Source organism: Mesocricetus auratus, unplaced genomic scaffold (genome assembly GCF_017639785.1).
Source record: "Mesocricetus auratus isolate SY011 unplaced genomic scaffold, BCM_Maur_2.0 Super-Scaffold_100691, whole genome shotgun sequence".
Lineage (NCBI taxonomy): Eukaryota > Metazoa > Chordata > Mammalia > Rodentia > Cricetidae > Mesocricetus > Mesocricetus auratus.
The window spans coordinates 55,418,250-55,441,960 of NW_024429267.1; the positions used below are offsets into that span (position 1 = coordinate 55,418,250).

At 49.8% G+C, this 23,711-nt stretch overlaps 1 protein-coding gene across 2 annotated transcripts in view; it reads left to right on the plus strand.

Annotated features, from left to right (window-relative positions):
- The window catches only part of Itga9 (integrin subunit alpha 9), a 296,388-nt gene that overhangs the window by 19,244 nt on the left and 253,433 nt on the right, over positions 1 to 23,711 (plus strand). For both annotated transcript variants that reach the window (XM_040739731.1, XM_040739730.1), the window contains exons 4-5: positions 8,742 to 8,865; positions 23,178 to 23,245. In XM_040739731.1, the coding sequence (XP_040595665.1) occupies positions 8,742 to 8,865; positions 23,178 to 23,245 (192 nt within the window). The remainder of the gene's footprint in view (positions 1 to 8,741; positions 8,866 to 23,177; positions 23,246 to 23,711) is intronic.

The following is a 23,711-nucleotide window of genomic DNA, read 5'->3' on the forward strand; positions in this document are numbered from 1 at the left end:
GGCGTTGCATCTTTGAGGTGTGTCCATCTGCAGCTGCATGCAGCAGAGGACAGCCGTGCATGGGGCCCAGCACAAAACTGTAAAGTTGCTTAAGACGCGGTGAGATGCTTTTATGACATTTTAAAGTAACTCTGTGTGATTCTCACGTGTGAACCTCTCAGGTGGCAGTCAAAGGCTGACAAGCCAGGGACTTGTCTTTGTGTTTTCTTTAGACAAGCTGGGCTGAGGGCGTAGCTCAGTGGTAGAGTGCTTTTCTATCATGCATGAGCCCTGATCAATCCCAGGAGGCATTAGGAGAGAGAGTTGGGGAGGGGGATATAGGTAGAAAGAAGTTTGTAATTTCATTTACTACTTTTTGTGTATTTTTTTGTGTGTGCTTTCAGGTAAAGGTATAATTTACATAAAATGCACAAATCTTGAGGTTTTAGCTTGGGTTTTGGCAATTGCACGTGTCGGAACATCCCAGGAAGTTCCCTGTATCTTTATCTAGTCAACCCCTCGAAATCCCAGAGGCAGCCGCTGCCTTGCATACATTGCTGTTGGTTTTTCTATGACGTCTCGTGAAAGCAATCCTACCGTGTGTTCAATTCCTGGGACAGCCACAGCGCAGGGAGAGAACTGACTCCCACAAGTTAACCTCCGAAGTGCACACACACACACACACACACACACACACACACACACACACACACACACACGGAGACAGCAGGCAAATAAATACAACAGAAAAAGAACCTCTATGAGAGAGGCTTGGTTTCTAGTCATTTCCTCATTCCTCTTTTACGCTCTCCTGTTGAGGTATAAGTAAGGCACTCAAGCCTGCACACCTCACACTTGGTGACATTTTCACACACAAACATTCAGGCATCCCCATGGCCAGCACCCAGAAGACCCCTTGTGCCCTTCCCAGGTGACTGATGCTCTATGGGGTGAGCCTCTTCAGAGGATCCAGCTTCTACCATGGGCTTTCCTCAAACACTGTAGGAAGATTTGTGTTTTAAAAGTTCAAGGTCAAGAAGGGAAAGTGAGCCCAGCTGCTGCATCTCAGGGGCTTCCGCTGCTGCATCTCAGGGGCTTCCGCTGCTGCATCTCAGGGGTTTCCACTGCTGGGTCTCAGGGGTTTCCTTTGACCCACAAGCTATCCGTCAAAGCTAGGGTTTCATGGATATTTGCTCCCAGGGGAAATGGGTTTTCCTCAAGGATACAGCCCCCTCTGAGGAGCTCCATTGTCGGCTGATGTCAGCCTCACCTCAGCACACTTAAGAGCCCCCAACATTGCTGGATCCTTAGAAGAGAGGAAGCAGCTGGGTGCTGTCGCCAGCATTGTAGGGCCTCCCTACTGGACACTACTGTAGGTCTCATCGAACAACCCCCCATGTCCGCTGGCCTTGGATTCCAGTACTTTAATCCCTGTCTCGGCAAGTCATGGGTGATGGCCAAGCCACCACATTCCTCTAGGCATGGTGGCCTGACCCCACAGGGTGACTCAACCCCAAAGGGCCATAACTCTTGTCTGCCATTCTTGGGAAAGAGAGGGGGAGAAACCAAGTATGTATGTTCTCCAGAGGGGACTCTAAGCCATGTCTCAGAACTGAGAGAGAGAGGAGGAGGCAGCTGGAAACAGCAACACAGGAGATTCCCCTCCAGGCAGAGTCTAGAGATGGCCCGCTGTACCAAGGATACTCTTCCCTGGGAGATGCAGAGTCTCAGTGTGGCAGAGAGCTTGTTTGCAGAGGTACAAGACAGAGGCTCGGTACGGTGCCTGTTGGCACAAGACTGGACCCAGTCTGGGGTCTTAAGCAACAGTGAAGAGCGCTGGAGACATTTGGCACAGGCATCCAAAAGGCAGCGTTGTGTATTTGTAGGAAGGGGTGCTGTGGACAATCCTGTCTGATTTGAGTTAAACTTCTGTCTTACGCGATGCTTGTACCATTCATTAGGTAAGCCACTCCATATGGGTGCTGGAGGAGAGACAGGCATGGAGGGTGTCTACAGCTCTCATGTCTTTTGTCCTGTGGTTGTCATGTACATAAGACATGATGTAACACCTCTGCTTTCAAGAGTATTATGTGCCCCGAAGGTTTATACATGCTCTTCAGGCATCAGGAGGCAGTACCAGAGGCGTGTGAGAGAACATTGTTGCATAACAGCGTCTCTAGAACTGTGCCTCTATTGACCACAACTCTCTTCCTCCTGCCCCAGGTTCCTGGTAACCACATTCCAGCTTTGAAATGCTCCCGACCGTGTCAAATCCTGGTCAAGTGGGAGCAGGCAGTGTTTGCCTTTTTGTGATGGTTTCTTTCGTTTGGCGCAGTGTCCTCACTGCTCTGTTGTAGCAGCATACGGCAGGATTTCGTCCTTTTCTCTTAGGGCCAAGTGATACTTGATCACATATGCACACCATGCTTTCTCTATTCAATCATGGATGCATGCTTGTGTGGCGCCTAACCCTTGCCATTATGAATAATGTTGCTATAAACATCAACAAAGGTTTGAGACCTCATTTTCAGTTTCTTCTGGACTTGTGTGTGTGTGTGTGTGTGTGTGTGTGTGTGTGTGTAAGTGGGATTATCAGATCATGTAGTCATTTACTTTTTTATTGTTGGAGGCCTTGTCCCTCTAAAGTGCATGGACCATTTCGTGTTTGCAGAAAGTTCCAGGTACATTTGTTCTTCTGCTTGCTCTTGAGGTCTTGTGGTACTGAAGAGAGATTCCATAGCCTCGTTCATGCTAAGCAGGTGTCCTGCTACTGAGCCATGCTCCCAGCACAGTCCATTTCCTTTTTAAATAGTGGCCGTCCCAAAGAGTGTGAGGTGATATTGCATATTGTTTTTGTTTTCCTGTGTGTGTATATGCGTTATTAAATCCACTTTGTTTTTCTTTAATGTCTCGCTTTTGTCTGTGAAGTCTTTCTGGGAGGGATCCCACCCTCACTTTTATCCTGCGCCCATCACATAAGTCTTAGTGTCCATGGCGTGGCCTGGCTGTGCACAGTGGCCTTGGAAGCATGACAAAGGCTTGTCCTTCGGCGCACAGCAAGTGCAGGTGTGTGAGGGCGGCAGGGACAGACAGGCATCTGTGACCAAGCCACCCTCCAGGAAGGACACGCTGTATTCACACAACAAAGAAGGCCTTTAAAGGGAACAGGACATTTTCTTCCTCTTTTTATTCCTTGGGAAGAAAATCAACCCTTCTAAGTTGAGATGTGTGAGAGGCCAAGGTTTGGGGTGATGGTAGGTCCTCAGCTCTTTCCTGGGGAGATTTGGATGCTGACTTTAGACAGGTTGTTGCCTCCTGGACCTCGCCTCTTTCTTCTCCTCCTCCCCTTCCCCTTCTCTACTGCACTCCCCCTGCTCCCTCTCTTCCCCCCTCGCCCATCCTCTTTCTTCCCCTCCTCCCTCTCCTCCTCTTCCTTTTCTCTTCTCTTCCTTTCTTCTTTTCATCCTCTTCTTCCTCCCTTTCTTCCTCCCCACGCTGTTTCTTTTCTCCCTTCCCCTCTTCCTCTTTTTCTTCCTTCTCAAACCCAGGCTTTGTTCACACTCCTAATCACACACTGCATCTTGTTCACACTCCTAATCACACACTGTACCCTGTTCACACTCCTAATCACACACTGCACCCCTGTGCACACTCCTAATCACACACTGTACCCTGTGCACACTCCTAATCACACACTGTACCGTGTGCACACTCCTAATCACACACTGCATCTTGTTCACACTCCTAATCACACACTGTACCCTGTGCACACTCCTAGTCATACACTGTACCCTGTCCACACTCCTAATCACACACTGTACCCTGTTCACACTCCTAATCACACACTGTACCCTGTTCACACTCCTAATCACACACTGCATCTTGTTCACACTCCTAATCACATACTGTACCCTGTGCACACTCCTAATCACACACTGTACCCTGTGCACACTCCTAATCATACACTGCACCCTGTTCACACTCCTAATCACACACTGTACCCTGTGCACACTCCTTATCACACACTGCACTCTGTCCATACTCCAATCACACACTGTACCCTGCTCACACTCCTAATCACACACTGCACCATGTTCACACTCCTAATCACACACTGTACCTTGTCCACACTCCTAATCACACACTGTACCTTGTCCACACTCCTAATCACACACTGTACCCTGTCCACACTCCTAATCATACACTGTACCTTGTTCACACCTCTGATTACACACTGCACCTCTGAGCTACTCCCACAGCCCAGAGCAAGCTTCCTGGGAATTCTCTGTTCTTCTGGTCTTCACTGCTCTCTTCCGTTGCCTGCAACACACGCCCCAAGCTGATCAAGTCATGCTGCTTTGCGGCTACATGGAATCCTGCTGTTTTTATACAGGATGCAGGCCAGACTGATACTTGAGTGTGATGATAATTAGGCTAAGTACAGTGTTTTATTCTTATAATTTATGTTCAGAGTCCCTTTCTGTTTTCTGGAGTAGGGCTAGTCTTAGACCGTTGGTCTCTGTCCTCCCAGAATATTATAAATTAGATGAGTGTAAAATGCAATATTTGGGACTCCTAAGGATTCTCCTTGGTCACTCTTAAACAGTTTATGGGATGGAGAGTACACAAGACAGCAAACATTGAGGGATGCCATCTGTGTGAACAGCTGGTTGCTGGACCATACCACGATAAACTTTGGCCCCTCTGACTCGGAATGCATTAGGTAGCAAAGGTTCTCAAACTGCGAACTGAGTCCTTCAACTAGAGTAAAGCTGTCTGCCCATGAATGGGGTGATCTCAGCAATGCAAGTGTGGAAACTGTAAGAACTAAGTAGGAGTAACCCCCCCATGTTCCCCTTCCCCCCCATGTCTCCTCCCCCCTCCCCCACCCCTACCCCCGCCCAAAAATCATCCAGTCAGTCCTTCATATCCACGAGTCTGTGTCTGTGGATCCAGCCCTTCCTGCCTATGGGCTGTGGATTTGGTATCTTTGGATTTAACTAATGGTAATCAAAACTAATTTTTTAATCTGTCTATATCCTAAGCATGGGCAGACCTTCCCATTGTCATTATTCCCTAAACAGAGTTAGATAACAATTACTGCAGTGTTTGTGCTGTTATTGTAAGTGTAGACATATAACAATTCCTGCAGTTTGTACTATTATTAAAAGTGTAAAGATGATTCAAAGTATGTGGAGCCTGGAGAGATAAATAAGGATACCCTGCTCTAAAAGCGACAGGACCCGAGTTCTAATCCCCATCACCCATGTCAAAAACTATATGACCATGCATGACTGTAGATGCATGTGAGTACATGCACACGTGCTCTCTCTCTCTCTCTCTCCCTCTCTCTCTCTCTCTCTCTCTCTCTCTCTCTCTCTCTCTCTCTCACACACACACACACACACACGCAGGGATGTCTCTATGTGGAAGTGTGGGGTAATTATCCTCATGATCGTTCCTGTTTCTCACTGCATGCTGTTTCCATCATCTTCTGAGAAATGAGAAATGTGTGGGGCCTTTTGGTTTTTGTTTTGCTTGTTTGTTTTTTGCATGAGGCAGGTATCCCACGGGCAGGAAAGACGGCAGTGTGAAGTAGGAGTAACAGCCCATTGTTCCGTCGTGTGGGCATGCTCAGATCTCCAGTGCCATACTGGGTGTGTCACAAGGAAAGAGTGGCTTGTCTGTCAGGGCCCTGGGGGCAGCTTGGTTGGAGGGAGGAAGAGCAGAGACGGCAGTGGCCTCGGCATGCCATGAGTCGGGAAGAGCCAGCACCGGGAGGCTTTGGGTGTCTGATTCCAGCTAGGAGCTAGGGCCTCATGGGAAGGGCTACAAGAACATCCGATGTCCCTGTGTCTCAGGCAGGAACCAGGAATCATAGGGTGGAAAAGGTGTTATAGGGAAATGAGACTCTGGGACCACGCGCTCCAGTCCTGTCCTGGGCTCTCATTGTGTTACTCAACCAGTCTGCTGCTCAGCGCTCCCATAAAGGAAACGAGAGTTCTGGACCAGTGAGCTGTTTCCGTGGGTGAACGTGCTTGCCATGCCAACCTGGCCACCTGAGTTCCATCCCTGGAGCCACATAAAGATAGGAGGAGACAACCGGCTACAGGAAGTTGTCCTCTGACCTCCACACACGGCAAAGCCCTGACTCACCATCGTTCTCACAGGATAGCAACATGGTTCTAAGAATTTAAGAAATCATCTTAGTCACTGTTCTATGACTGGGAAGAAACACCATGACCAAGTCAACTCTTATTTACAACAAGCATTTAGTTGGGGCTTGCTTACAGTTTCAGAGGTTTAGTCATGGAGGAAAGCATGGCCGCAGGCAGGTGCTGGAGCGGCAGCTGAGAGCTACAGACAGACAGACAGACAGACAGACAGACTCTGGCTTGGTATGGGCTTTTGAAACCTCAAAGCCTTCCCCCAGTGACACACTTCCTCCAACAAGGCCACACCTTCTGATCCTTCCAATCCTTCTCAAGCAGTTCCACTCCCTAGTGACTAAGCATTCAAATATGTGAGTCTTTTGTGGCCATTCTCATTCAAACCACCACAAAAATCAAATTAAAGTGAGGGTTCTGTCATCTCCTCCTGGGATGGCAGACGGCAAAGGCTGACCAGACTCGCTGAACCAGTGTATAAAGGAAGCACACTGCCTGGGGAGGCCGCTCAGACCATGAAGTGCCTGCCGGGTTAGCCCAGGGATCTGAGTGCAACCCTCAGCAGCCTTATAAAAAGCCGGCCTGGTAGAAATGGCTGTAATCACAGCACTGAGGAGGTTGAGTCAGGCGGATTCCCTGGGATTTGGTGGCCAGCCAGTGCCCAGGCTGAACTGGTGAGTTCCAGATGAAAATGAAGTCACTGTCCCAAAAAAACTAGATAGAAGATGTCTAGAGGAATGAAACTTGAGGTTGAGGTCTGGTTTGTACACACACACACACACACACACACACACACACACACACACACACACACACACACACCACAAGACACTAGAATCTCTGATTATTTTAAAGTTCATTATTTTAAGAAAATATATCCATTGTCCAGAACAAGGTGAGCCGATACCAGTGTAAGTGGTTCTCACCAGGAAGAAGGAGCCGGCTGGGCTGTGAATTCCCCCTTTCCCATGGAGAATCTCTTGCCACACAGGGACCAGAGATCACATCTCAGCACAAAGCCGGGAGCACGTTCTGCAGGGTGGGATGAGCCAGGTCTCTGCTCTGGCTGGTGGCTCTGTTCTCTTAATAGAAACTGGTCAGCCTCAGTGTCTCCTCAGAAGCTGGCTGAGGGCCACCTATCCCTAAGGTTCTCCTTATTCATACACACTCCTGTTCATCTACCCTCCACCCCGAATCTCCCCTCTGCTCCCCACTGCCACTCCCTTCTTGTCTTAGGTCTTCACCCCACAGCGCTCCCTCGGACCAGTCTGTGAAAGCATCCACCCCCTGGCACTGGGGAGCCATCTTTACTAAGGGTCTGGGGACACAGTGGTGTGCACTCACCAAAGCTCTTAAGGGTTCCTTTGAGATGTGTGTTGCTGGGCACTAAATCTCTTCAGTAGATGGACCAGCTTTATGAAGTATTAATTTAAGACGTTTAATTACATTTGTCTATGCGGTGGAACATTTGTTTAGTGATGCAAAGATGTGCTGCATTCTTTCCTGCTGCGTTTGTTTAACTCTGTGAAACTGTTCCATTGCCTGACTGAAACACTTGATGGGTCTAGTAAAGGGCTGAACGGCCAATAGCTAGCCAGGGGAAAGGGAAGGCGGGGCTGGCAGGCAGCCGGCCACCCAGCCACAGAGGAAGAAGTAAAGAAAGGTATCTAGGATAAAGACGAAAGCCCAGAGGCAAAAGGTAGACGGGGTAATTTAAGTTAAGAAAAGCTGGCCAGAAATAAGCCTCGCTAAGGCCAGGCATTCATAAGAAAGAAAAGACTCCATGTAATTTATTTGGGAATTGGGTTGTGGGCTTCCAAAGAGCAAAAGAGTGAAGAGTTAAAAAAAAACACAAAACAAAACAACAACAACAACAAACAAACAAACAGACAGACCAGCAGCAAACATCTGCTTCCAGTTAAGGAAGTGCATGCTGAGTGTCTCTGCAGGTAAAAATCAAAGTGTCTCATCATCTTGTCCTCTTCTCTTCGGTTAGCTCTCTTCACCCCTTCTTTCTTTTCCAGCCCAGGCCATCAGTATCTCTCCCAGGGCTACTGTCCGTCTATCTGCAGTCTCCGTGCCTGCGGCAGTTGAGGGAAAGTTCCAAACTGTGATCTGGGTCACACCGGGCACCCGCAGAAGCTGCATCCACTGAACTCAGCAGACACTGTCCATAAAATCCATCCTCCCAGTCACCTCTGGGGCCTGGCTCCCTCTCACCTCCTCTTTAGACCCTCCCTCCTCACCTTTCTTCCCCCGGAACCTCCCAACCTATCCCAATGCTCCTGTTTCTGGAAAGGTCTTCCTCTTGTGCTCAGTGTGGAGGGCGCTGTACCGCTCTCTGCCCTCTGCCTAGAAACCTCACTTCTCCCACTCCCAGACTCCACTGGCTTCTTTCCTTCCATCCCGATGCTCACTTCCAGCTACGAAAGTCGTCCTCCTCCTCCTCCTCCTCCTCCTCCTCATCATCATCATCATCTTGGACTTACTGTCCCTCACCTCCCAGTGGCCTCCCGGGAGCTGGATCTCCTTCATTCTCTTTTCCTGATGCCTTGGTGTGAACGTTCTCTTCTTACTCTCTCTCTGTCCCTGTAGGCCTGTGCCCATCGCTGGAAGAACATCTACTATGAAACTGACCACATCCTGCCCCATGGATTCTGCTACCTCATCCCGTCCAACCTCCAGGCCAAAGGCAAGGTGCTGATCCCCTGTTACGAAGGTAAGTGGGGGGTCAGTTCTCCCCGGTGCCCCCTTAACTGGGTAACCTCAACAGCCCCCGGCCCTCTCCCTCCACACCACCCCCTTAGCCTTTCCCCGGCTCTCCACACCTGAGAGCAGGGCTCTTTGTCTCCAGACTGATTCTGGCATCAAAGTCATGTCCAGGGAAGAGGCAACTACAAAGGGGACAGTGGTCCAGGCCCCATTCTAGCCCTGCCTGTTCCTGCCACGCAGCCCATGGAGCTCTTTACGAAATCCCAGGGACAAGCTTTAGCCAAGCGATCCAGTGCTTCCCCTGGGCTCTGACGGTCATCGTAGGGTCTTGGGGAACTTACTGTGCTTTTTGGGGCCTGAGTTTCCTTACCAGAAATGTCAAAAGTCGGTCCACAGCCAGGACGGTCACTGGACTTCCACACAAGTCCTGAATGGTCTGGGCTGGAGAAAGACGATTCAGTACCCACAAAGCAACAGTGTGGCAGGAGTTGACCACCCAGTCCCGCTTACTCAGTCACCTCATGACACCCTACTTCTGACTGTCGCCGAGTGTCCTGGGACTGGGCAGAGGCACAGCCGTTGGGTCTGAGAAACACTCGGTGCCAGTCAGTTATCGCTGTGTAACAACACATTTTTCATTCCCAACAATGCTTAAACGTGGGTGGTTTTTTCACTTGCGCAACGCCACGTGGGCTGGGGTCAGCAGAACTCAGTGGGCTCTGCATGCAGGTTCCGTTCGGGTCCATTCCATCTGCTGTTCTGAGACCAGAGCTGCACAGGATGTGAGAGCACGGGGGGTGGTTGGGGTCTTCTGCGGTGCCCTGCTTAGAACTGCAAATGCTTGCCGGGCGTTGGTGGCACACGCCTTTAATCCCAGCACTTGGGAGACAGAGGCAAGCGGATCTCTGTGAGTTCGAAGCCAGCCTGGTCTACAGAGATAGTTCTAGGACAGCCTCCAAAGCTACACAGAGAAACCCTGTCTCGAAAAACCAAAAAAAAAAACCAAAAAAAAAGAACTGCAAATGCTCATGCAAAGCTTAGTCATTGGTCACCAGTTGAGCCTGAGCTCTAGATGTGTCCTGGTGGCTCACACGCCTCCTAGATGTGTCCTGGTGGCTCGCACCTCCTTTCCTAGCCCGGATCTGGTGAGCCGAGCCAGCTGCCTCTCTAAGTGCAAGGCCCTTTGGTTTCTGTTAGTGTTCTCGCTGTCCTGGGTCCGCACTGCCTCGTGCTTCTCTGGGCTCTCTTGGGTTTTGCACTTGTGGCCATCAAGAGAGTCCTGACACTGTCTGGACATTGTAAATCACTTTTGTCCCATGAGGGGGACCCCAGGGCACTATTTGGAACTCAGACAGCCCAAGCAGGGTGTTCTTTGAGCTGCTCTCCACAGAAAGGCCAGCAGGGACATGGCACGGGGCATTGGCCTCTTCTGGCCTGAGGATGGACCGTGTTCAAAGCTGTCTTCCTTCTCTGCCCTCAGCTTCTGGCTGGCTCTGGCTGGGTCAGGTCAGCTGGGAAGACGGAACTCTGTTTGCCTCCGTATTGCCCTAATGAAAGACAACAGCCGTCTTACAGACGGTGGCGATGTCGCCAGGGGCAAAGCTCAGCTGGTAGATGGATTGATTGCCTAGCGCGCCTGAAGTCCTAGGAGTTTTATCCTCCAGGCCAGCCAGGGCACATGATCCCTGTCTCAACTGAACGAACGAACAAACTAATAAAAACTAAGTGAAAATCAAAATCATGTCTCCAGTCCAAGGTGGGGCACATGAGCACCATGCCCTGGACATTAGGTGCCCACTCATCCATCTCAGCACTTCCTGTATGCCGCACAGCTCACTGGTCCTAAAAACCAAACGCATGGAACGGACCCCAAACTCAGTTTGCAGTCAGAGGCCACCATGTCAGCTGAGCTCTAGCTCATGTGTAGCTCCACGAGTGAGAAGTCAGCGTTTGTGAGGAATCACAGTTGTTATGCAGAGGTAGCTAACGGAGGCAGGGGTCAGGCCGGGAACTCGGAGTCCTCCACTTTGATTAGTTCTCGACTCCACGGTGATCAGATGGAGCCAGGGAAGATATTAGCAAGATGGTTTTGCTCCCACCACCTGACTCTCTTCCTTTAGGACTGACACACATTCTAATTTGTACTTTGGCAAAGAAAGCATTAAGGGGCGGGGCTGGTGCAGGAGTCCCGGGACGGAGGGCAGCTGCTTAGGAAAGTGAGGACTGGACAATGGTGCTGTGTCCTCGGACCTGTAAGAAGAGAGGGCAGGCGATGCTCAGATCTCTCTGGAAGACTGGGCTGCTGGGGGGGGGGCGGGCCGCAGTGAGAGGGCCCTCGCCTGTGCTGTTGGTTTTGGAGACCTCTACTTCCCTGTTCTGTGGTCTAAACGAAGCCAACTCGGGCTCCCAAAACAGCCATTCTTTTCTCTTAATGTGGAAAATCTCAGTGACGCAAGCTCCCCGCTCCAGGTGGGGGGATCACATTATGGTCAAGGACAATGGAAGCGTTTAGTGTCTAACAGGGCCTTCCAGATGCCATCCAGACCAGCTTGCTAGGTGTATCAAGGTCCGGAGAGATAAGCACGGTTATGCAAGCTGGAGTTTTCATTTGCTGATTCACGGTGGCTGGAACAAAGCTCAGGACCCCAAGGGCCAGTGACTGAGTCCTACCCCTACTGCTCCCTCTCGTGAACTCGGTGACTCCTGATGAGCATTTAAGTTCCATATCTGGCTCAAGTGATCAATACTTCTGATTTCTTAGAGCAGTGTCTGGAACACACCCACTAACGTGGTGCATGCTGAGCGCATCACATATGCTAATATGCTTGTCCAATGCCGTTGAGCTAGGCTTACCCAAGCCGCGTTTGCTGCTCACTGTAAGGTGGCTGACTTGCGGTTCAGGAATAGAGTCCATTTAGCTTCGTTGCGTGCCTGACAGGCATCAGATAGACAAGAGCCACAGTCCCGGAAGAGAGGGCAATGGGGCATGGGAGTAGAATAGGAAGAAGGGAGTATGTGAGGCGCTAAAGAGAGCCTTGGGACTGGGGAGGGGCATGGGAGGGTAATGGGGGGTACGAGAAAGGTGTGCATTAGGGCATGCAGGAGGCGTGGAGAAGAGGCTCACTGGTTAAAATGCTTGCCACCCACGCACAAGGACCAGAGTTTAGGTCCCCATATAGCAGGAAGAGGCACTGAGAGTCCTTTCATCAATGGATAAGGCAGAAGAGCCCCTGAGGGTAATTCCTGATGCTAATCTTGGATCTTGACATGAATGCACTCTCACATAATATGCACATGAACGTGTGTATACCCACATATGGGTCTTGATATGTATACACGCACATGCACATACATATGAAGAATTACATGCTTGGAAATGTCATAAGTAAACTTACTTTTTTACGATTATTAAAAACTTGGATTCAAAACAGAAATCTTCCTCTTGCAGGAGAGAACACAGGAAATGCCCTGTTTGAGTATTGCTGCCGTGTAGGACTGGACTCCCAACCTACACACATTCTGTTGGGTACCTCTCCCCAAGGGCTTGAGCTGCATTCAAGCTCAAGGAGGCATCGAGGCAGGGTTATTTCACTGTATTATTGAAGAAATTGAAGTCTGCTTAAGGTTTACAGTCTGTGTAAGTCAGGGAAGTGAGGGGCAGAGGAACCCTACTGTAAGTCATGGCAGCCAGCACAGGGCAGGGGCTGGAGAAGCTCCTGCTTCCTTCCAGGTTCACTTTCTGTATGGCGCTGACAGAATGTAGTCGCAGCTGTGGCAGGCTTGATGGAGGCTAGTGTGCCACACGACCTCCTCCTTGATGGGGACTAGTGTGCCACATGGCCTCCTCCTTGGCATAGTTAAAGCTCCAGCCTGCTCTGCAGAGGGAGTGGATGCTGGCATGCCCCCATTCCTCTGTGGGCTGCTATAGGGAGCTCACGAGAAAGCTCAGAGGACCGTGCTCAGCAAACCTACCTGTTGGTCTGTAGCGGTGGCTCCGCATAGGGCTTCCCCAGGGCCCACCGTGCAATCTCAGGAAGATTGGAAGGTTAGTTTGGTGAAGTCTCTGAGAGTGGGTCACCTTTCCAAACTGTCTTGAGCTACTTTTGTTTGTTCAAAAAAGAATTTATTGCAGAGAGGTGGTGGCACATGTCCTTAATCCTAGCACTGGGGAGGCAGAGGCAGGTAGATCTCTGAGTTTGAGGCCAGTCTGGTCTACAGAATGAGTTCCAGGGCAGCCAGGGCTACACAGAGAAACCCCGTCTCAAGAAACAAAAATAAACAAAAAAAGGAGAGAGATTTTATTTTTAAGTGTGTGTGTGTGTGTGTGTGTGTGTGTGTGTGTGCGCCATCTCTCCTGTCCCTCAGGTCTTGGTTTTAGCACAGGACATTTTTCTCATGGCTTCTCAGGTGCTTCCTGTTGGATGGGAGAGGCTACCAAAATATCCTGCTGGAACCGGGAAATACAGAAGGAATTGGAAATAAAAAGAGTAGGGCATAAAGTAAGATAAACTCACAGCGCATCCCTTCGGCAACACACTAAGTTTACATTAGTCTTGCACAAGGACAGTATCATTGTGCCCATATGCTGTCTCTGTCAGAGTGTGGGAGAAGATAAAAACAAAGGGGGGGTGACTTGGGGAGACCACCAGAAAAATAAAGAGAGCACTATTGAACATTAGTGACTGTTAAATACACCAGGATGTTTAATCGTGTGTGTGGGGGGGGGGGGCTCCTGCACATGTGCACGCCCACGTGCCCTGGAGGCTGGAGGTCAGAGGTATCAGATCCCCCTAACTACATCTCTAGCCATCACACCAGGGTATTTTAAGCCTCCCAAAACTTAAGTCAGTACATGTGATAAAATCAAATACAGACCCTTCTTTCATCCTTTATCCTTGAACTCACCGAGGCAAGATGCCAGAGTCAGCAGGAGACTGCAGACAGCCCATCTTTTTATTGTGATGGGAAACATCTCATGAGTCTGGGGTGATCTGAGAGCAGCCTGGCAAAATTAGCAGAGGGGGTTCACTGATCTGAGGTGCCAGCGAGGGCCAGCGAGATGTTCAGCTGCTGAAGGCGCTCGCGGCCAAGCCCGGCCACCTGAGTTGTTTGAACACCAGGCCCCACATGGGTGGACGGAGAGAGCTGATGCCCGAAAGTTGCCCTTTGACCTCCCCACACGTGTGCACGTGTGCCTGCCCCACAAATAAATGAACAGGTAAACAAGCAAATATAATTCGTTTTGTTTTAAAGAAGGATGGTTAGCAGCAATGGTGGTACCAACTGTATTTCAAGATGTGGTGCCACCAAACAGTCACATGACTGAAAAGTGTCTGTTCCTCCTTTCCAGCTAGGTGACATTGCACAAGCTTGAAGTTTCTGTGTCCTCTCCTGTAAACTGGGGAGATTGGTGCCTAACACAGCTCCGAGCTCAACAAATGAGAGTTTTCTGGCTAACTTTCCAGTGATGTAATATTCTCAGGCGTTCAATGGATGATTCTTCAGCGAACTGATAACTAAGGGTCCCACTGAAGTGATCTGAAGAGCCCTGACGCGTTGGTGGATTCTGGCCCCACTGTGGTCTGAATTCTCAGTCCTCCTGCCTCGGCCTCTCAGTTGTTGGAATTACAGGCATGTGCCACCATGCCTGGAGTGTGTTTCCTTAACTGGCTTTGAGGATCTCATTTGTGCAATCTCTTGGTTAAGCTCTCTGCCCCGATTGCTGTAAGGGGTCTGATGTGTGCAAGTGCTCTTAAGTTTGAATTTGGAGGGGTCTGAATTGATCACATTTTATGGTGCTTTCAAGTTGGTTTTTAAAGCTTTCTGCAGCGCTGTGCCTTCCCTGAGCAGCTGGTCTTTTATTTCTCACGTGCATTTCTGATGGCAGTGGTCACTCCCAGCGAAAGAGCCAGACCCAGGCATTCGATTGTGAAGGCATTCGCTTTTCTCCTCTTAATGCTGAAGGCCAGGACCCCACAGGACATAAAAATCAATCAGGATCCATTTACAAATCAAAAGCGGTTGAGGTTTGGGTGGGTTTTTCTTTTGTTTTAGAGGGAATTGTGAAGGGCTAAGCCCATCCATTTAAAAATTCAAGAAGAAGCCCCATCCATTTTTATTAAGTAATGAGCTCTGCTGTATACAGGGCTCTATGCTTTCCTGAGAGGCAGCTTCTCTGCACTCTGTCCAGGTAAGAAGAGGGTCCTGGGGCTGCAGAGACGGCGCTGTTGGTAAAGTGCTTGCTGCACAGACCTGAGAGCCCCACTCAGCCCCCTGGAACCTACATTTAAAGAAAGCTGGTTTCAAAGTGCACACATGCATGCCGACTCTGGAGGGACAAAGGCAGGAGGACCCTGGGGCTCACTGCTCACTGGGCAGCCAGCCTAGGTGATCTGGAGAGTTACAGGTTCAGTGAGGGGTCAGTCTCAGGGTTAGGTGAGGAGTGCCTGAAGAAGACCCCTGATGTTAACACCTCACATGCTCCACACATAAATGTACACACACACACACACACACACACACACACACACACACACACACACACACACAGGACACAAGAAATAGGAGTGGCTCTGCAGGCCCGTCAGGGCTGTAAGGAGGTCAGAGGTCTCTGTAAGTGGGCCTAGGATTCAAGGATTCTAAGTTTCTTCTTGGAGCCAAGACCTTTGGGGCAAAAATGGATTCTATACACCAAATAAGTTTGCACACATTGCACAGGCTGACTTTTTAAAGTACATCTTCTAACGTTACAGGTGTCCACATTTTCCGAGTCTGTCCTAAAAATGTCTGTCTGTGTGGCTAAGTGTCTTGAGAAATGTTCTCTGGGATGCACCCAGACTGGATTTACCCGGTAATTGTTTAATATCCATCAAGTGCCGGGAGTTGGGATAGGATAGGATTTGTGATTTTGGGGTCAGCATTTTTCTTGTTGTAGTTTTATGAGACTGAGTCCTACCATGTAAGCCCTGATTGCCCTGGAGATCATTGTGTAGTGAGGCTGGCTTTGAACCCATGCTGGTCTCCTGGGTGCTACAACTGCAGGCATGTGTTACCCCGCCTGGCTGGGGTCACGGTTCATAGCCGGGTTGCAGCGGTGAGAAAACAGAGGCTCAGGGGAAGTTGATGAAGGTCTTATTAAGGATACATTGAGTGCAGGGAGAGTCGCTGGCCTTCTCAGTGCCGCATGAGTTTACCATGTGACCCTTTTCTGTTGACATGTTAGTTTCTTTGTGATCAGTGGGGACCTTGAACTGTCACAAGGAAAGATCTCCAGTGTTTATGTTATGAAGCTGATGACTTTTCAGGACACTGTACTACAGGTTTTAGGATCCAGCTTCATGTTTTATTTTGTTTTTGTTTTTATATTAGATGTAATCTAGAGGCAAGTCCCGCAGTTACGGAGGGCAGACAGACTCGGCGACATTTAGTTTTGATAGTTCAGCTGTCCATCACTGTTTGTTCTCATAAGTGTGTTCTTATCAGTCACAATGTTGGATTCTATTCAGTTCTCAGCTGGAGCGCTCACTGAAATGTGACTGTCTCGTGCCCAGGGCTGCTTTTCCTGGATGGAGGAAACATAACCCACTGTGTACCAAGCTGAACGCGCATGGGTGCACACATGCGCGCACACACACACACACACACACACACACACACACACACGCGTTGTTATACAGCCTTCTTGGTGATGCTTCTGGAGAGGGAGGAGGCAGATTCTTGCTTGCTAGATCCTGAGTGGAAGCAGCTGCTAATGGGTTAAAAAATTCTATTTTTTGTAGTTAAAATTATTTTTGTAGTTATTTTTTATTGTGTGCATGTGTGTCTGTAGGTTAGTTATGTGCTTATGAGTGCAGTGCTTCTGATGGCCAGAAGGGGGCGTTGGATTCCCTGGAACGGGAAATCTAATCCTAGTCCTCTGCAAGAGCAGTCAGTAACCTATTAGCAGCTGAGCCATCTCTCCGGCTCCTTTCCTTGTAATTTTTTATTGTCAAAAGTATATGAAAACAATTAACACTGTAGCCATTTTTGGAGTGTGCCTTAATCCCATCCACACTTGGCAACTGTCCCCAAACCTCTCTCCAGAACTCTTCCATGGTTCCCATCTGAAACTGTCCCCAGTCAACAGTAACTCCCCATCTCTCTCTTCCTCAGCCCTTGGCAGCCAGCAGCCCACTTTCCCCATGAGTTTGCTGACTCTGGATTCCCCATATGAGTGGAATCATCCAATACGCAGACAAGCGTGTGATTTACTAACCTCATTTAGCCCAGTGGCCTCTGGGTATATTCTGTGTCATAGACTGTATCAACATAATTTCTTTGCATCTCAAGGCAGAATAATCTTCCATTGTAGGCATGTGCCACATTTTAACCACCCCATTGTCTGCGATGGCAACTCTTCCTTTGGAGGAGCAAGGTGAAAGATGGCGGCAGGAAGAGGTGAGAGGTCAGCAGCCCCACCCTTCGCCACTGTCCGAGGCTATCTGTGAGCCGCGTGGCTTTGGGTAAACCACTGACTGTGAACAGTGGCGCCCTGATCAGCAAAGTGACTGAATGCAAAATGTCAAGACTACTAAATATTCTCGATAGCTCTTTTCTCCTCTTCAAATCTCTTCTTGCTTAATCGCCTTACGCAGTCAGCTCTCGGGGCTTGCCACAGCCTCCTCAGGAATTGTTTACATAAGTTTCTCCCTCTTCCGCTCTGACCTTGCTATTTATAGCGTTATTCTTTATTTCCCATTTACACGGAAGTCCCTCAGAATGGAAGGTAGTTTGTCTCCTCTTCTTTGGGCGAGGTAAATGCTCATTTCATTACTAAAGAACTGACCACTGACCACTGATAAGCGTGGACTCCTAAATCCCTGTCGTATTTCAGGAGACCTGTCACTCCTTGGTGATGTTTGGAAATAACTTAAGGCTAGAAAGCCATTTTCCCTGATGCTTTACGTTCGAGTTCAGAACAACTGGGAGTGACTTGAATCAGTGTGTTAAGAAGACTGACTTTGAGCAGGAGATGGCTCTCTGGCTAGTGGGCTTGCTGTGCGAGCCGGGGCTGACTTCAGATCCTAAGTACCCACGTAAAGACCAGGTGTGAGGTGCGTGTGTAACCCCAATGCTGGGATGGGGGACAGAGATAGGCAGCCATGCTAGGGGTTCACTCGCCAGCCATGCTGGCCGTATCCGTGATCTCTGAGTTCATCTAGAGGTCTTGTCAAAAGGTGGAAAGTGATTGAAGACCACACCTTTGACCAAACCTTTGACTTCCGTGTGTGAGTACATGGACAAGGGCATCCGCACACACACACACACACGCCTGCACACTATCTTTGCAAACTCTAAAAAATAGAACTATCATATGAGCAGGCTAGCTTGTTCCTAGCTATATACATGAAGTCATCATTCCACAGGGACTTCTGCATATCCATGTTCATTGTAGTACTATTCAAAGAGCCAAGACTGGACGGCCATCAAAAGAATACATACAGAAAGTTTTATATACATATATATGCATACATGCTACTATGATATTTACATATGCATGTATATATACACATGTATTAGTTGGGCTATTAGAAAGTGAAATTCTGTCACTTAACACAGTGGATGGAGCCCGAAATCATCAACTGAGTGAAATTAGCCAGACTTATAAAGATGGGAAGCTCACCTTTGTCTTATTTGTGAGTTATCATAGTTAGTGTTTGTCCAGTTAGCACAGACCTGACATCATTAGGAAGAAATACTCTCAGCTGAGGTATGGCATCTATCAGATTGTCCTGTGGACGAGTCTGGGGCATTTTCTTGGTTGCTGATGGATGGAGACGGGTCCAGCCCACTGTGAGTAGTACCACCCCTGGGCGGGTGTCCTGGGCTCTAGGAGGCGGACCCTGAGCAAGCCAGGAGAAACAAGCCAGTGGGCAGCGCTCCTCCGTGCCTTCTGCTTCAGCTCCTGCCTTATGCCCCTGCCTCAGACTCCCTCAGTGAAGGGCCGTCAGCTGTAGGATGAAATAAAACCCTTTCCTCCAACTGAACTGTGTCCTTGGCCCCCATGAGTTGTTCCTTGTTTTGCTTTACTGGAAAGGAGTGGGCATCTGGGCCTAGTAGTGGGAGTCCAGGGCCCCATGGCTTGATGCCGCTGAGCCCCGAGACAGGTGCGTGCTCACATCTGCTTCGGAGGGCTTTGTTTTGCCCGGAGGCCGCGAGCACAGGCACGACGACTTCCCATCACCGTGGATTTGGGAGTGGGTTGTCCCTTCTGTGGCTGCGTGACTAACTGCTCTCAGATCTTTAGAGATAGTCAGTGAAGGTCGCAAGGGTGGACATGGATTAAAATGATGGATGGTCTGTCTGTCCTGCTCCTCCTGAGGCCTACACTACAAAGAACACAGACTCCCAAGGTAGAACCAGTGTGGAAAACCCAGGAAAAAGCTGTGCTGTGGATCTTTCTCCTCTTTTTCCTTCTTCCTTTTTATCTTCTTTTATTTTATTTTGGTGTTTTGAGACAGGGTTTCTCTGTGTAGCCCTGGCTGTCCTGGAACTCTCTCTGGAGATCCGCCTGCCTCTGCCTCCGTGTGCTGGGATTAAAGGCGTGCGCCACCGACGCCACCACCGCCCGGCAGTTCTTCGCCTTATTTTAATACCCTTTTATATCTTAGGCCTCTGGGTTGGTGGCAGCATCGGCTCTAGATCCTGTGATGCCCCATACTAGGAGCACAAAGCCTTTTCAAGTGGTGCCGAATGGCATTCTGGGAGCCTACCTGGTTGGATGTGGGAAGGGTGGTTGAGAAAGCCAGGGAGTCCAGAGATTACAGAGTTCAGCCTTGGTGGCAGGAGAAGCAAGCATGCCTGGCCCTTGTGCTTTCTGCCTACTCTCTAGTCTAGGGTAAGTACATGACCAGGAAACAGCACAGTCGAGTGTAGTTGGGCAGAGACGCTGGGGGGCATCTGGAAGGCTGTAGATCCCCGTGACATGGAAGCTGAGGCCTCCTAGAACAGAGTAAAGGCGACCATTGCCCCCAGGTGTGTATGGTAAGGATGTGGCAGGAGGCCAGAGCAAATACACAGTCCTACTCCACAGTGAGAGAGTTTATGGCAGTGTCATGGAGGTTTCCGGAGGCCAGGATGCTGTTGTCCCCTAGCGGGGATTTCTGAGTAGTGGGGTCCAGGCAAGGCCTCCACATTCATCCCTACTCTGGAGCCTCCAGAGCAGGCAGGCCAAGACCTGGCAAGTTTAGAAATGTCTAAGCTGTTGCCGGTGTGTCCCAGGCCTTCAGCCCTGGAGGGGACAGTGCCAGCTTGGAGAGATGGTGTCTGACCTCCAAACAGCTCTTCCTGCTAGTCGAGGCTGAAACGCCGGTGACGATTCTGCCCTGTAGGACATTAGCCTGGGCCAGGATGGAGCCATCTCAGAAACCTCAGCTCCCAGTGTTGGTGTTTTGCTGCAGCTTCCAGCAATGAAACACAGACCACAAAACTCAACCCAACCCACGTGGAGCTTGTTGGGAAAGGGAGTGAAGGGAGGGGTAGGAGTTGGCTGACCCGGAGGGAAACGGAAAAAGAGAGAACAGGTGGGCGGCACTTTATTAAAAGGGAAAACTGGTCCATGCATACAGAGTCCTTAGGCAGCCACGGTAACACACGCCATAGCCCTGAAGTGCAGGGTCCTTTTTGAGCTAGTTGTCAGGGGACGGGGTCAGCGTAGTGCCAGGATCTCAACACTCAGCATAGGGAGAACCCCCACAATTTGGAAGGTTGAGGGAGGCATGGTGATGCCTCTCTGGGAAGTGTCTTTAGAATCCCAGCCATAAAGAGCCTTGGAGTGCTTTAAAAGGTGTAACATTTGCACATAGTTGCTATTGTGTCAGATTTATAAGGCTAAACTGTGTCAGGCAAGACGGTCTCTTTGGACTCTTAAAGTCCGGGTTTCCTTGGTTGCTTCATGTTCTAGAGTTACAGTTGCAGGGAGATTCTTGGTCTATAAAGTGCCTGGCTGGCAAGCGTGATCGTGAAAAGCAGATTGTGGTTGTTTGGACTTGTCATCTTAGCAGTGGGGCGGTGTGGGGACTCCTAGCCTAATTGGTGAGGGGCCACAACTCAAAAAACAAAAGTGGATAGCTCTTGAAGAGTACTGCCAGAGGTTGCCACCTGGCTACCACAGTCTCACATGTATGCCGGTGTGTAAACGTGCGTCCAAACAGGAACACACACATGCGTACATGCCAGAATTACAGTGGCTTGCTTAGCTTTAGAGTCTGTAGGTGAAAACCGTTTATCAGACATTCTAGGTTTTATATGTAACTGTTTAGTTGGACATTTTGATTTTTTTTGTTATTGTGCTATTTAAAAGAAAGATTCATTTTGTGTGTGCACACACACGTGTGTGCAGGTGCCAGAGGAGTATGTGCAATCCTCTGGAGCTATAGTCACAGGCAGTTGTGAGTTGCCGACATGGGTCCTGGGAATTGGACACAGGTCCTCTGGAAGAGCAAGCGCTCTTAACTGCTGAGCCGTCTCTCTAGTCCCACGTTGTGCTATGTGAGGCAAGATATCTTTTCACTTTGAGTCATGTCTGTGTCCTGCAGTTGATATAGGATCCATTTCTTCGCCCATATCTCCCACTCGGCTCCCACTTCGAGATTTTGGGCTGCTTGTGACACCCAGAGAGCCTTCCTCATAATGACTGGACAAGGCAGGAGGAACTGATTTTACCCTCACAGGGGAGAGGAGCAACTCAATTAATGTCCCATTGTAATTCAGCCTGGACGAATTGGAAAATGCTGCAGGCTCTGTGGTGTGTTGTTGGAAACTGAATTTCTCCCTCCATTTCCCCAGGGCCTTTTCCCCCTCTGCCTAGAGCACATACTTGAAGGTTCAGGAAGCAGCATCCTGTTGCAATCATAACTTCATTGTTCCTTCTTATTATTTATTTAGTGTCTTCAAAAATAATTCCATTGCCTTTAATGATACTAGAGAATCACTAAGAGCCTTGGGGACAGCGTAGAGGGTGACTAGGCTGTTAACTGGGCAGCCCCCGTCTGAAGTCTCCAGCAGGGTTATTGCCACATCATTGGGGAAACTTGAGGGCTCTCCTACCTCCAACTCCTACTCTTTGCTCCTTCAAAAAGTCAGTCGACCTCTTGATCTTACAAAATCACTCACTCTGTAAAACCTTCATTAGGCCGTGGTGGTAAAAGAAACTGTGTTAAATCGCTGTGTGATCCTTGGTGATTCATTTCTCCTCTCTGAGCACGGGCTTTCTTAGCTGTTCCTGAATGGAGAGATTCGTTTCTAGGGACAGGAGGATCAGTGACACAACGGGAAGGAAGAGAGGCAAAGCCTGGAGCCAGCTAGACAATCCTCAGGTGGCCTCCCTCCCTTCCTGAATGACATAACAGAAAAACGGTGACAAAAATGTCCCCTGTGCTGAGCAGAGCATGGTGTGCACATGGGCGCATGCCCAGTTGTGTTTGCGTGTGTTGGCGTGTGCACGTTTGTGCACCCCTGCACGTGGAAGGCAGGGGTCAACCTCACATGCCATCTCATTTGTTCTTTGAGACAGGGTCTGCCGCTGGCTTGGGTCTCACTGAGCAGGCGCCAAGGGTCAGGTCCTCCTGGGTCCACCTCCCCAGCACTGGGATTACAAGTGTGCACACGCTCCACTTTTCTGGAAAATGGTTTCTGGGGACTGAACTTAGGCCCTCATGCTCACACAGCAAGCGTTTTCATCTATCCAGCTAACTCCCCAGCCTGGCTCAGTTTTGGCCCAGGAGCTCCATGTGTTTCTTCCACACAAGGCAGGTGGGGTGTTCGCACACCACTGGCTACACACACCTCAAGGGCGTGACCACATGCTGGGGCCAGTCCCCTCTTCCTCAGCTCACAGGTGGAGGACTTATGGGGGTGGGGGAGAGAAGCAGGTTGCCAGGGGCTATACAGGATGACTCTCCGGGAGGGTTGATCTCCTTCCAGGGGACTCCACGTGGGAATGTCCCCAGTATTCTATTTCCTAATCCTGTTTTTAGCTCCCTGGGCCCTCTAGGGACCTTAGTCCTCTCTGAAGTCAATGGGAGTAATTGTCGCCAGCCTCCTGCCTAATGACTGTGGCTGTCACTCCTCTTTGTACTCACGAAGAGAGGTGATCCATGATGCTTTGGAGCCTGGAATTCTGGGGTCTGGTGGATCCCTAAGACTTTCTTCCTGTGCCTCCCTCCACCTGGACGGCATCCCTGGGCCCAGGCCACAGAGGCGTGAGGAAAGTGGTCAGATCCGCACATGCCCGGCACACACTGACATGGCTGTGGTCTGCTTTTCTCCTCCTTCCTCCAGAGTATAAGAAGAAGTACGGGGAGGAACATGGCTCCTGCCAGGCCGGGATGGCAGGCTTCTTCACTGAGGTGGGTGTCAGCCACGTGGCATTTATTTCTCTTCCCTTCTTGGTGTTTGTCCCTTTCCGTTTTGTGGTCGGGTGGCCCCCTGGAGATGGGATTTCTGGTGTCCCGGGCAGCTGAGCCCCGAGTGAGTAGACGCTGGTGTTTCTCCCAGGGGACTTGAACCCTGTCGAAGGGCACCAGCTGAGCCGGGGTCACGCGGGTGTGGGGGGCTGGGCTGGCTCATGGGGAGACGTCCACAGAGTTGGCTTGGTTCTGAGATGTGTGGAAGGAGCTGACAGCAATTTGAAGATACGTCAGTCACCTGGGTGCCGACCTCAGGTCACTTCTGTCTCCTTAGAGGAGAGACTCAGTTTTACACACACCAGCCTTTCCATTCCTGGGGTTCTGAAGGCTTCTACTCTGGACTGTGCCCAAGTGGCAGGAACAGAGTTATTTTTGACTGCTAGGACATTTTTAGGAGCTGCTTACT